Genomic DNA, 14,987 nt, shown 5'->3' with positions numbered 1-14,987 from the left:
CCCCCTGTCTTATCTCTCCTCACTGGTGTTCCCTCCCTCTCCTCCCTCCTCATCTGTCCTCTGCCTCTGTCCCACTGGTAGAAACTCAAATACAGTTTAATTACAGGTGACATCAAGGTATGCGTGAGCACACGTGAGAAGACAAATTGTATCTATGTGTGTTTGTCTTCACATGAGAGCAAATGTGTGATTCTCTGTCCTTGTGGAATCGGTGGCCAGGACAAAGATTTATGGATTGGATTTTCTCCATCTACCTTTCTCGTTCCATCCTAATCCGTCCCCCCTCATCCTCTCTCTCATGGGTGTTGTGTCACTATTGAATCCTCATAATTAGGTTGTAACTTTCTGTCGGGAACTGATTGGCTGACAGTTTCCAACCCAATGGTTAGTCCTGTGGGAAATTTTTGCCACAGCAATGGTGAGGACTGTGGGCTGTCAATGTCAGTCAGGTTGCTGTTTTTCCTTTTTTTATTTGTCTCTTTCTCTAACATGTCATTCAATACATATATCCACTTTTTCACTGAGCATAAATCTCTTTGAATTAAAATATAAAAGTTTACCTCTGGCTCCATGGAAGGGTACTTCCTCCCTTTACTCTTTCCCAAACACTTTGTCTTTCCTCCCTCAAGGAGCTGGCACCAAAAGCCCTTCTGAGGGTCAAACCTGAGAGAAGAGGAAAAGAGCAAGGCAGATAGAAAAGAGAGAGAAAGAGAAAGACAGAGAAAGGACAGCAAAACAAATCTCCATAAAAAATCTCAACTGCTAACTTTAAAAATGAACATCAGCAGTGACATATTGGCTGCAACATCAAGAAGGACTCTCTCTTTTCTGGAAATCAGGCCATCTTACACTCACGGACCAGACATAAATGTCACTATGCATTCAACACTCTCTGTCTGTCTCTGATTCTTTTGCTATCTGCGTCTTTCTGACTTTTGTGTTGTCTTGTTTCATCTCTCTTGTCTCTATCTCCCCCTCCCACTATTTATCTCCTCTCTGTTGTGCAACCTCTCTCTCTTTCTCAGTGCAACAGAGACACAACTGGCATGATGAAAAGTCTAGTTTATTATTCTACTGGTAAAGTTTATTCTAGATGAGATGGAAATGATCTCTAACACTATTTAAATTACTAGATTAAAAAAGTGTGATTAGGGCTACAACTATCAAAAAGTTTTATTAGTGTATAGTCTGCCGATTATTTTCCCAATAAGCACAGAGTTCTCAAATTTCATGTTTTATCCATCTGTTCCAAAAACTTCACAATGTTCAATTTGCTCAAATGAAAAGTGGCAAATTCTCACTTTTGAGAATCTGTAGCCATCAAATGTTTGGTAGTTTTACTTGTAAAAGAAAGTAATTGATCATCAGAGTAGTTGCAGATTAATTTTGTTTAAATCAATTATTTTCCAATTGAATAACTGACTAATTGTTGCAGCTTTAAATGTGTTGGGTTTCAGTTCATTGTGTGTCAAAACATCCTGAGGAAAGCAAGTGTGCAAACAGAAGCTGGTGTGTTTTTATAATGCACTGTTTTAGCCCATATTTATTCAAAGCTTTTAATGTGTAACCAACAAATTGAGTACCTGCAATTGGTTGTTTGTATGCCACACTATCAAATAATGAAGACATACTTTTTTTCTTTAGTGTGTTGTAATTATTTCTTTCCTCCTCCAAAGAAGCAGAAGCATTACTTCTTTTTTCTGAGGTTATATATTTATTTATTGGTATTGACATCCTGTATTCTATTTTCTATTTACAAATGACAGTACAGTACATTTGAAAGCAGAACAATACGCGTTTCTGTTCTATCCAAAGTGTTTCTTATATGCTCAATCAATAAGCTAATGTGTATAAAAATAGAAAAAATGCTGAAAATGTAATTTTGTAATTAGTGGCACATTATTTCGCTGGGGTTGCCAACATGCAAGTTGCTCCAACATCTCTTATATGTATATCTATCTATATATCAAACTCAGGAATTCTATTTAGGCCAGAATGGTATTTAACCCTCAAGGCAGAAAACAAGTGAGGTAAAACAAGGTACAGAGGGAAAGACCACAAAAAACACCTATCATAAAACATGACTCATAAAGGATTACAGAGATAATGTTCAATTACTGGGGATGAATATGCCAGAGATGGACTTCAATTCATATCTTTAATTCACAACTGAATGTGAACAATACACCATGTATGGGGGAGAAAAAAAAAGTTGTCGCTTCTACAAAGTTTTCTGATTGGCTGTAGCACCCCTGGTGAAGCCAAACTGCCTGTCTTGTTAGCAGAGTGCACAGAGTGTTGCACCCCAGCAGCATTTTACCATATGTAACAACCTGTCACAAACAAGGATACAGAGAGAAATTTTCAGAGTACTCTAGTAATAAATAATTTTACATTTTACTTGTTGGTCTACTATACATTCATACATATTCATGTATGAATTTACATATATATGTATATTTAAGTGAGTATATGCATGTGTGCACAGTGTGCCTGCATATGTTTTTGAATGTACATTTATGTACTGTAGAATTTTTACTAATCTATTATTTATATGTGAAATTCTGAAGGGGTTTGCATGCATATATTTATGCAGAATGTTTTTGCAGTATAGATGCACAAGGTATAGCTAAAGAAGATGTAGAAAGATATGCATTATGGCTAACTGCTATTTGGCAGCCAGAGGATAGAGGCTAATGTGTATGTGACTGAAAGATGCAAATATTGTTCTTTATCTGCATGCATCAGTGGGTGAGTAAGAGAAAAGTTAAGTGGTTCTCCCTCAGTTTTCCTCTGACAAGACAGGGGGAAGAAAGGAGAGGGGATTACAGTAAATAAATAGGCTCCAGAGTTGAGGATCTGTCAGACTGCTGCCATGTCAAATGAATGAGGAGGAGAAAAGAAAGATTAAGCTTTTGTGTAACCAACTCTTTGCCCAAAACACACACACACACACACACTCAAGCATAGACGCGTGCACATATTCCTTATTATTCTGTCAAGATGCATCTCTTTACAAATTATTTGTATGCATGTGGGTCCGTGATTCAAAACAGAGGCACTCTCTGTCCCAATCTAAGCTGCAAACTCTAGATGTCCCTGTCTGGATGTTTGAGGGCTTGCAAGCTGATTGCATTCTGATGAGTGGCGCTTAATAAATTAACGGTTTACCACTCCTCCCAAACTTAAAGGTCACACACAACATCTCTAATGGAGAATGAGGGGAAACAGAGTGTTAAGAGGCTAAAAGCTAATTCTCTTGAGTTGTGTTTCTAATCAAAATAATTTGGTTGACATGTTTTAGAAATCACTTCCAACATATTAAATGTATTAAAATATGAACACATAACTTGTATAATGTACCTGTATAACAGAATACACACATGATGTTATTGCTGAGTTGCATTTACAGCTCTTAAGATTGTGCCTCAGTTGGTCAATTGGTCTTCTGTGGCTATACATCACAATTTTTAGAGCTTCTATTTGTAAGAATCGGAAATGTTTTCCTCACTTACACCTCTCATAATAACATAAAAGATTTATAACATTCGGTTTTGCACTTTGTTTAAGCAAAAGCATCTCTCACTCCTAGTCAGTCACCACCCCCCACTCCCCCAAAGCTCCCTGAGATACACACAGAGGCTTCTATTGTGCTGTCATTGGCCGGTAAGAGCCAATCCACACCAACCTGCAAAAATACACGTTAACCACTGTTTAAATTCAGTGTTTATTTGGTTACCTGACTATTGTTTTGAGAAAGACTTGAAAAACTGTGAACATTTCCTTTAAGATAAATTAAAGTATATTAGCTGGATGTGCTGTTTGTCATTCATAAAAGTTGCATAAGTGATTTATCTTGATTACTGGCACTGTTGCCATTGCTGTTTTAGTTCTTTTGGATTGACACTGCAGTGGATTAACCTTTTCACACTTTTATTTATTCAGACAGCTGTAACACAGACAGGCAGGCGGTGTAAGTGAGAGGACAGTGAACACTCTATTGGGAATTGATCTCAGGCCAGCAACCCAGGAGGCTGAAACACTACTTGAGCGTCTCTTGGCAAGAATATAGGCATCAAATTGTTATTGCAAAAACAAATCATATGTTAATTACATTATACAAATGTTACTTCAAATTACACAAGCAACATAATAAGTTGTTATTATTTTATTATTTATATTTATTGATTACTGGCAATCGGGATAGATAAGGTTCATCAAGCCATTCCTCAATAAATATTATGGACTACGTAAACTACTTTCTGTTAGGCTACTTGACACTAATAAATTATTGCTTTTCATTCACTTGTTTTTTTTATTTTTATTTTACTCCCATTAGTTTCTGCTGTAATTATATACAACAAATTTGAAGAAAATATAAATATTTAAAAAATGACCACTTCTTTCTTGTGTCATCATGTCTTGTATGTGGCCCTGTGGCATTTTTGGGGGACAACATACTACATAAGACATAACATTTGAAAAACGCACATATAGTGACGGTTTGCTTCCCCTTAAAATACAGACAGTGGCTCAAACCTAAATCTATATGAAGTCTGAGATTTAATGGCTCAGGGGATTTAGTAAACTGACCATCTGCTAGTAGTTGCTCTTTGGTGCCTGGCGATATCATTGTTGTTGTCTTCATCAATGACATCACCTGGCACCAAAGACTGGCAAAGACCAGACTCACCAGCAGATGTCAGGCTTCACACAGATTTGACTTTGAAGTCTTATTATTGCTAGAATTTGAATGAGCATTTCAATCATAAGACACAGCAGGTGAAAGATGCCTTTACACGGGAGGACAGGCCTCTGAGAGACTGAGAGAGAGAGACAAAGAGATGGCAGACATACAGTGTGAGAGACTTACGTAAGGGCCTGAGAGTAGTTAAAATGAGGACTGACTCCCAGAAACCTCTGGACTTCATCCATCACTGCTGCAGGGTTGTTTCTCAGCTGATGGCCATCTATGATCATCACCTACACACAGATACATACAAACTGTAAAGCTGGGAACTATAACTAGTTAGTGCATTACAATTGATTTCAGGAACACTATAAAGGTGACAGTATGGTTCCCTACGCCTTGCCCCACTCTTCTGTAAAAGATGGAAAACAAAACTCTGACATTGTACATCACTTATCTCTCTTAAACTTTGCAGTATATGCAGTTAGCATTATTTCAATTATGTCTCTCATCACAATAAACATCTTATCTTACATTTTTCTCCTCCCTCATTTCAGCACAAGAGCTGTGAAAAATAAATCTTAATAAAATATTATTAACATTATATATGATCCATTCATACGCAGTGAAAGAGAGCAGAACAGGGGTCACAAGCCAACCTTTATGGCTTGTTACCCCAAAAAATAAACTAGTCTACCTGGGACCCCTCATTAAACACTGCATTGTCTAGCAGTTCAATGAAAGATGACTTCTTTTCTTTTAACAACTTTTGAGGTGAGATTAAATAATATACAGTAATTCACAATAAATAAAGCAAACATTAGAGGAAAACTTGAAAAAAGTGTGTGTCAGAATTTATTTTTTTCCTGTCCTATCATTTCACGATCCCTTAAATCAATCCAGTGACCACTTGTAGGAGTCCAGACCCTCGGGTTGGAAACCTATGATGTAGAGTGTAATGGTTCATGCATGTGCATTTGTAAGGGCTTGTATCTATGCATACCTGGTTAGCAGGGTAGTAAGTAAGCCATCTCTCTAGGTGTGTGGAGTAGAGGCCAGGGATGAGGCAGCGGCTCTGAAGGGAGCGCAGCTCAGCTGGTGCTCCCGGTCTTGCACTGATGACATCATAGAAAGTGAACCGCAGGGCTGCATGGTCCTCGTGAGCTCTTTGATGCTGGGAAGGTTAGAAAATACAGCCACATACCCTTTAAAGACTTCTCACTCTGATTGTACAATTGATGTCATTCATCTTCTCATACATTAAGTAATATATTCATGACTTCACAAATATTCTTACATTCACAACTATAATTTTTTTATTGTGGACAATAGCATAACATATCAGCCAGCACATTGTTGACTTCCATGTTTCATTAATCAAAGGCTTAAGTTGAAGATTCAGATATCCTGAAGTTTCCCATATAGGCGTAAAGATATATAAGGCTCATTAACTCCTCACCCACAGAGAAAAATTGAACTCCTAACAGTCTTGGATAAAGAACTCACTGCAGATCAATACAGAGATGAAGCATGTCATATGAAGAGGCAGGCAGCTGTAGAGAGTTAAAAATAATGCACGTGTAGTCACTGGCGCGTAATGTATTCTGTTTGTGTATGTACCTGATACCAACTGTAGGCTCTGTCAGAGGGGTTGATGAGCAGGGTGATGATCTTTGCCTTCGGCAGCAGGGCAGCAGCGCGCCGCGGGGACTCCTCTGAGGGGAAGTAGTTAGCGCTTTTCTCAAAGAGGAAGTCCGTGCTAATATTAGAGGGTACAGGGAAAAACTCCATGTACCTGAAGCAACAGACACACAGAAAAATATTAAGAAGAAATGCAGACACTCGTGATACACATGCACTTTAGTAAACTGTTAGCAAAATGCTTCATTCAAAGTAACATTCCTGTGTAAAGTCATAAAAATGTGGCCATTTATTAAGACAACAAGCTGGCGCCACGATAAAATAAACTTAATGATTTAATTCAAACAGTGTTTAATAAAGACTTTTCAGAGTAAAGTTCTTGCTGGATGACTTTGGAGAATGCACCAGCTGTGGCTCTGTCAGCTAAGTAACCCATTTATGGGTCAATTTAGACAGCCATATGTCTGTTGGCTTATATGTACAGTCTTAAAAGGATCATTTTGAAGGCTTAATTGGATCATTTTGAAGACATTGTTGAACTGCTTAATGGATCACTGAAGACTGCAAGACAAAATACAGTCTGTAACAAAACAAAAAGGGTTGTTTATAATAGTTCATTTCACCTTGAATTCTGCTGAGAGAGAGAGCGAAACAGGGGATAAGTGTGTGTGTGTGTGTGTGTGTGTGTGTGTGTGTGTGTGTGTGTCTGTCATAGGCTGCTTTTGGGGGGAAATTTCTGACTTAAGACCAGTTAATTGGGGGCAGCTTGTAAAAGACTGATTTTTGGGTTCAGTCGATAAAGTTATGGTTAAGTAAAGGTTAGGGTTAGGCATGTAGTGGTTATGGTTAGGATTAGGGTAAGTCTCCAGAAAATTAATGTAAGTCTAATATCCCCAAAAGTGACCTAGAACAATGTGTGTGTGTGTATGTGTGTGTGTGTGTGTGTGTGTGTGTGTGTGTGTGTGTGTGTGTGTGTGTGTGTGTGTGTGTGTGTGTGTGTGTGTGTGTGAGTGTGTGTGTGTTTGTCGTTAAAACTGGGTGGGAACAATTAGAGGGTTTGAAAAAAAACCTGCATTGCAGAACTAATCCAAAGCCTATAGGGCAGCTCTTAATATTGGGGCGGTAACATGCAGTTCGCTACAGAAGAGAATGTGGGGAGAGCATCATTCCTAGTAAGGTGTGTCCTTGACTACATGAAAGCGACATAGATTTGTTAGCCTCTGTTCTCGCTGCAATTCAAGCAACCACTGTACATTTAGAAATCACCAGATTTTTGGTAGGCGGAGATCTCTGATTGTCCGGTTTCGCGAGACTAATGTGTGTGTATTTGTGTGTGTTCTCACCAGTCAATTCCTTTATGGTAGTTGTTAGTGTTGAAGAACTGGACCTCCTCGTAAGTCTTTGGACTGGGGAAATTACTGGAGATGGAGGGATGCATGAGCAGGAAAAGATAAAGTGCTGTCGTTCCTGGAAGAAAGGGCATAATTCATAACTGGCTCGTTAATTCAGCTCAGCAGAGAGTTGTCTGCGTGTGTGTGTGTGTGTGTGTGTGTGTGTGTGTGTGTGTGTGTGTGTGTGTGTGTGTGTGTGTGTGTGTGTGTGTGTGTGTGTGTGTGTGTGTGTGTGCCACAGTATGTGTGAGACCTGTCATCCACTGATCCATACTGGATGATTTTTCACCCTGCAAGATTTATATCTTGCTGAGTATACACTGTGTATGTGTATGTATGTGTGTGTATGTGTGTGTCTGCAATGATCACAGGCCTCCCCATCAAATGATTCAAAACCATTTGACACCAATCAGCACTGGGGCTCTGGTCGTGCCCTCTGTCTCACCCTCAGCAGCTCTCTCTCCACCCTGTTCCCCTTACGCTTACTCCTACATATCTTGTTACATCTCTCCTCACTCTTACCTCTTATTTGCAGCAACATCTCTGACATGGGAGGCATACCCTTCAATAAAATTATAGTTTATTGTACTGTGATTGTTGATGGGCTGCTAATGTTACCATAGTGACCCATCCTCCCATTTAGGAAATTATGATCTGGTTTATTAGCAGCATTACGGGACCCCCTAACCTCTCACACGAAACACCGGCAATTAGAATTCCTGAAATCACAAGGAGTCAAAACTCGGGTGCCAGGCACCGCATACAGATTTTCTAATAATGTCCTCTTTATTTATCTCTCTGACAGAGGAAAAGTAATAAAAGTAAAGAGGGGGAGGGCAGTAGCTCAGTACTGTATCTCTATGCATCTAAAGCAGATAGTATGTGGGTGGAAAAAAGGAGGTAAAAGCCTCCTCCTTTGTCTCCCTCTGACAGGACCAAAGGAGCGAGGGGGATTAAATGAATGTGCTCTGATGTGGAGTAGACATGTGGACACACAGAAAAAGAGTAAAGAGTACAGTCTAGACCTGCTCTACATGGAAAATGCCCTGAGACAACTTATATATATATATAAATGAAATTGACTTGTTGCATGTGCATGTATGTAGCTTACCTGTTTTCTGTGGTCCTATAACCATGAACTTGGGCAACCTGTCACAGGTTTTCTCTTTAGACCAGATGTCTTTATGTCGTTTGTCATCACATGGGTTCTGCACAGACAAAGGATGATAGGGCTACATATGAATACATACAAAAATACAAGTGCAAATACATCCAGCGCATTGATGATTTCTTTTATAATGGGTGAGAATATGTTTGTGATATTTCACTCAATGATTCCCAAAGAATACAAAACAAAAAGTGGGACTCCACTATACCAAAATCAGACACACAGTGTACACTGTTTTTAATCTACAATAAGAATATCTATACAGTACACACAAATGATAAAATGACAAAATGCGCATGAAAACACTCCCAGTACAGGTAGGCAAATATCCATGTAAACATACCTGCCAGAGTGGGTTCTTTTGTTCGGGAAATAGCTGGAAGTACTTGTGCGCAAGCTGAAGAGGTTGGAGTGTATGGAGTTTCAGGTTTGTCCAGGAGCGAAGAAAGGAGGCCAAATGGACAAATGTATAAAGGCCCAGGCGATCGTTGCCATAGTTAGACAGGTGGGTCATGAATATACTGATCTGTGGTGGAGAAACATAGACAGGATAGAAGGGTAACAGGGAAAAGGTAAGGGCATGAAAAGAAAGAAAAAGATACTTAGTGTATAGTGCATAATGGTGATAAAGCCAAAATCTAATTTGCCAATTTCCCATGTTTGTGAAAGACTGAGGCAGTACTGAAAATCGAATTACTGTTGTTGTGACTGCAGTGGAAAGCAAATAGCTAATTTCTCAGTGTGTGATGGTTTTAAAATATCTAACGGAGGAGCTGTCCAGCAGTGGGAATCAATATTTGTTATCATTTTGCAAAGTGACACACTCCTCCACTTTTGTTATGTAAGATTATATATTAACTCTCAGCCCAGTGCAGTTTCAAGGAGAAAATTAGATAAACTGAAACCGATGTATTCACCACTTGTGATAGATAAAGTTGAGGAGGCAACACAATACTCCTCATAACCACCTGGTGATGGGAGAGGTACAGCTTTACACGGGAGAGTGTCTGAGAGTGCGTCAGTTTGTCCACGGCGGTTAATGTGTGTGATGGATAAGGAGAGACTCAGAGGGAGTAAAGGAGATAGTGTGTTGGTCCAGGCTATCTGTCCACGCCTCAGTGCTTTTAAAGGCTGATCAAAGAGACAAGCTAAGATGGCTGCTACAGACAAATGCAAGCACACACACACACACACACACACACGCACGCTTATTTTTGTGATTGGAAGGAGCTTGGGTACGTGTAGTGTCTGGATGAAACAGTAACATCAGCCATTAAGATATAAATTATTTGGTGAATGTGGAAGTGTGCATGTGTGTGTCTATGTGTGCATGAATGAACGTGTGTGAGTATATTTTGGAGAACGCCTATGAATGTGAACACGCACACACACATGCAAAGACACACACAAGCGGTGAATTTCCTGGTGACAGAGGACTGTCGGTGGTCCTCTTTAACGCTGAAGGTTGCCGTAGATACAAAGCGACACACTGTCAGGGTTTGATGGATCAGCGTCCGGCCGACCTGGAAAGCTGTTCAGAATACTGATCACCTCCGAATACTGATGGGAGGAATCTTTGTGTGTGTGTGTGTGTGTGTGTGTGTGTGTGTGTGTGTGTGTGTGTGTGTGTATGAGACGCACTGTGAGGCTGAGAGAAAGAGGAGTAGACATGTGTGTGGTTACTTGTGTGTGTCCTTGTGACAGAGACCGCAACATAGAATAAAGAAAGAGCAAGAGAGAGAGCAAGGGTATGCAAGCAGGGCGCATGTCAGCGTAATTGTTTGTGCATTTGTGTATGCCAGCGCAATTGTGTGCATCTGCCATAGCCGTCTTATCTTGTGCTCACTTTAAGCAAACCAGCATCGCACCACCCAGCCTTGCCTGTTTCATATCAATCTAGTTGAAGTAACAAAGTGGAACCACTGTGAAGGCATCACCATGCACTCAACCAGGAACAACAGAAATACAAGCCAGTAAAACTGCTTTCCTACTCCTCCCAATAAATCGTTATGTCAAAACCCCAAACCTCCATCCTCTTGAAGCATGAATGAGGAACTTGAGCATTACTCTCAAAAATGTGTAAAATTTAATTTTACAGTGCCTCACATTTGTGCCTCACATCTATTCACATTTGGTGTTCAGAAGGATTATTTCCTATGGCATGCTGCTAGGATAAAAAAAGAGGATGATGTGATTTTTATAAAATGAAAATGTTTTGGAGTGATATACAGCAAATGCCTACAAATCTGACCTGAGTAAATAAGATGCTATAAACCATTTCAAAGTGTCCCAGTTCTCCCATTTTGTGTTGTTTTGTGCTTTTTTGAAAACAGAGAAAGTGATCAAAAAGTGATTTATGTTCACTTCAAACCACTCAATACCCTATGATGTCTGACTGGCTGTGAGGGGAGCGGGTGTGTGCTGTATGGATGTGTATGTGTATGTGTGGTTTCTAGTATATGTGCAGCTGAATGAAAAACACACAGTGAGAAAGAGAGAGAGAAAGAGAGAAAGAGAGAGAGAGAGAGATTGGTATGGAACATGGACACATTCATTATGGATCTTGGGCTTAAGCACTGGCTGCCAAATTAAACAAAGAGGGAGAAACAGGGTGATTTTGTGTTTGCAATTTGAAAACTGCGGAAAAAGAGAAAAGAAAAAGGTGTGTGTGTGTGTGTGTGTGTGTGTGTGGGGGGGGGGGGGGGGTGTTAACAAAGGGAAAGCCAGACAAAGTAACCTTGGCAAGTTATTCTGAATTAAATAGCAAAACACAAAAAAGCCACTTGAGAGAGTGTTAATCTCCCGACACAGTGCAGGCCCCAAACCCTTTTGGTGGAAGGACTCACTGTGGCTAAAAATTCAATTAACTGAATCATATAAACCTTTTCTCAGCATCCAGTGCCACATCTCATTTCCTGAATATTGGATTGCTTTGAGTCCCATATGTGCCTTTAATAAAGAATACCATGCTAATAATTTAACACCAGAATTGGGCTCAAATCATCCTTGGAACCAGACTGGGAGCGAAGTGAAAAAATGAGAGACATAAACCCAACGCTGCAGCCTCCCTCTTTTAATCTTTGTCCCTTGTCTTTTCCTCTCATTGCTTCTACGTAGCTTCATTTCCTCCCTCATCCCTCATCCTTTAATTTCTTGCTCTAACTTGCTCATCTGCTCCAAAAACTCACTTTATGCTTGTTTTTTTCTACCCTGTCTCTCTGATCTCATGCTGACCTAGATGCTCTGATGAAGCATGTCAGTCCAACATGGAGTCATGTTCTTCAAAATCCATGAACTCATGAGCATACACACACACACGAGTCTTATAAGATTAGAAAAAACACCAGTCATGTATTTGAGTTTGCGACATGTTCCAATCCCCTCTAATAGGATTGCATTTTTGGAGAAATTATTTGATTTGGTTTAGGATGACTTTGTATCTATCTGTCTATTTGTCTATCTATCTATACAGCAACATATCTATATGTATTTTATATGTTATATCTATTTTCTACAAATCAATTTAAAAAATTTGCTTTGTAACATTTCAAGTATTTCATTGTTTGTTGCATTTCAAACTATGGCAGTATCTTTGCCATCGTCCAATAAAAAAACGTTAAAGCATCTGCAAACTTTTGAAGAGGACATCAACTGAAAGCCTGTGTCCTAAATCCATACTACATACTAATTGTTGGCAGGTTTTGAGTTCATACAGTAAAAGCGACTAAATAAAGTATACTGAAAACAGTCAGTATGCATACTAAAAAAACGCTTAATGTTTGAGTATGCTCCTGATGGTAACTATTGTCCCACGATTACACAAAGTGTTGATACAAAGGAAATCAAATTGTAGATGGTGATGAAACAGCTCAAGGAACACCTCAGACAACAACAACAACAACAGAAAACTGTTGAAAACTGCAATTACACATCAAATCGTATCCTGTTTTGCCCTTTATTTCATCTATTTTTTGCAACCATTACACTCTTGTGCTGGTGTCATGTCTGAGCTAGAATTAAGAAAACATAAATGACTTATTCTATCTGTCTGCCTGTCCTTGGCACTCTACCACTCATCCTCCTCTCCCTCCTCTGGTGCTTTCTCTCTCCTCCAGTGTGTAGCTGTAACAGCCTGTTTCCCATTACAGAACACTTAGTTCCACATACATTTCTCCCTGATTGAATTGTTATTGCTACTAAAAAGAAGCCTACAACCCCCTGCCAGTTTTATTCTTCCTCCTTCACCATCATCCTCCTCTCTTCCCTTCTTGCTCTTGCAACTTGTTCTCTCTCTCTTTCTTTCCCACAATCCATCTCGCTGTCTCTGTCTCATCAGTGGATAATTGAAAGCTGAACATCAATACAGCAAATGATTTCAATTCAATTTATTCTGCCTGCTCTAGTCAACATCTACGGGTCCTTTCCTATTCTGCTGCCTTTCACTGCTTTACTCTCACTTTGTAATATCTGCTCCTGTGGATAGTAACTTATTGTGTGTGTGTGTGTGTGTGTGTGTGTGTGTGTGTGTGTGTGTGTGTGTGTGTGTGTGTGTGTGTGTGTGTGTGTGTGTGTGTGTGTGTGTGTTTGAGAGAGTGCTTATGTGTTGATGAGCTGCCAAAGCCTTCAGTAGCAATCAGCAGGACTCCGGAGAAAGGAAAGGAAGGAGTGGAAATGAGACAAAAAGAAGTGTGGACAGATTCGCATGTGTGAGCAAAGTCAACACACTCGCATAGGTTGAGGATTTCAAGTAGAATAAATAAAAAATAAAAAAAAGATGGAGAAAAGATAAAAGGCCACAAGGGACCAGCACAGGAAAGGAAGAGTGAGTGATGTGAGGGTGAATGCTGGGTAAAAACAGGCGACTGTAAGGGGGGAGGGAGATTGTGCTGATATTTGGTGTTTGGCTAATAAGCTTAGTGGCAGAGCTAAGCGCTAAATGTCAGCCCTGATATATGTCTACAGCTCTGCTTATGTCAGCTACACACACATTTATATAAACATACACATGCACACATACGCAGATACTGGCATGCTGACATATGCATGGGAAGGTGTGCGTGCGTGCGTGTGTGTGTGTGTGTGTGTGTGTGTGTGTGTGTGTGTGTGTGTGTGTGTGTGTGTGTGTGTGTGTGTGTGTGTGTGTGTGTTTGTGTTTGTGTGTGCATCACCTCCTCTCTGTATGTGTCTGGATTCTCAAGTGACACAAGATGCCGTGACCTGAAAATTAAATCTCAATCTGTCTGCCACCTCCTCACCCTGCCTTCCCTGTCTCCCCCCACTCTCTCCCCTCTTCTCCTCCTTTGCTTGCTCTCTCCCTCTGTGTCTCTCCCCCTGCTCTCTCACCAACTCTCTGGCCATTTATTGGGGAATGACTTGTGCCCTATTGGCTGTTTGCAGAGTCTAGGTCATCCAATCGATTGTCGAGCTTATGTGAGACAGGGAGCTCAATGATTGCCTTATGCAGCCCAGGAATGATGGAAAAGTATCCAAACAAACGCACATAGACAAATGAACACATGTACATGCACACACATCCAATATGTTGGTCGCTTGTTGTCAGTGGTAAACTACCACCACGGGCCAAATGTGATTTAAAGTCATTGAATGGGAAGTGACAATGTTACCAATGTGCAGATCATCAAACAATAGGACACCCCTGGGGGACTAAAGCAGAGAGTTACAGAACACTATTGATTACAAAAGGGCACACTCTAATGAAAGCTTTTGCATCTGCAAATGGAAACAAAGCAGGGAGAAACTAAAATGAATCATCAGTGTGTGTGTGTGTGTGTGTGTGTCTGTGTGTGTGTGTGTGTGTGTGTGTGTGTGTGTGTGTGTGTGTGTGTGTGTGTGTGTGTGTGTGTGTGTGTGTGAAGATGTGCGTCATGGCAGATAACTCTCATTTAGTGTTTAAATTACTTTTATGTTTAATAGGTCTCTTCATTAAGAGATACAACAAGAGAAGAGTTTCATCTTTTATTGCACTGATTAAGAAAGGGAGAAGTGAGGGAGAAGGACAAAAGATAGTGGGAACAGAGGGGGAAAAAATGTAATTAGCCTTTGTGTGTGTGTGTGTGTGTGTGTGTGTGTGTGTGTG

At 40.1% G+C, this 14,987-nt stretch overlaps 1 protein-coding gene across 2 annotated transcripts in view; it reads right to left on the bottom strand.

Moving 5' to 3' along the window:
- ndst3 (N-deacetylase/N-sulfotransferase (heparan glucosaminyl) 3) overlaps positions 1–14,987 on the bottom strand; it is a 41,206-nt gene that overhangs the window by 1,615 nt on the left and 24,604 nt on the right. For both annotated transcript variants that reach the window (XM_062430503.1, XM_062430511.1), the window contains exons 6-12: positions 9,234–9,416; positions 8,834–8,930; positions 7,675–7,798; positions 6,311–6,485; positions 5,694–5,864; positions 4,874–4,983; positions 561–663 (exon numbers count right to left, since the gene is read on the bottom strand). In XM_062430503.1, the coding sequence (XP_062286487.1) occupies positions 561–663; positions 4,874–4,983; positions 5,694–5,864; positions 6,311–6,485; positions 7,675–7,798; positions 8,834–8,930; positions 9,234–9,416 (963 nt within the window). The remainder of the gene's footprint in view (positions 1–560; positions 664–4,873; positions 4,984–5,693; positions 5,865–6,310; positions 6,486–7,674; positions 7,799–8,833; positions 8,931–9,233; positions 9,417–14,987) is intronic.

The sequence above is a fragment of the Scomber scombrus genome, chromosome 2 (genome assembly GCF_963691925.1).
Source record: "Scomber scombrus chromosome 2, fScoSco1.1, whole genome shotgun sequence".
NCBI lineage: Eukaryota > Metazoa > Chordata > Actinopteri > Scombriformes > Scombridae > Scomber > Scomber scombrus.
Note: the sequence above shows the minus strand (reverse complement) of the source record. Positions and strands in the feature narration are given on the sequence as shown.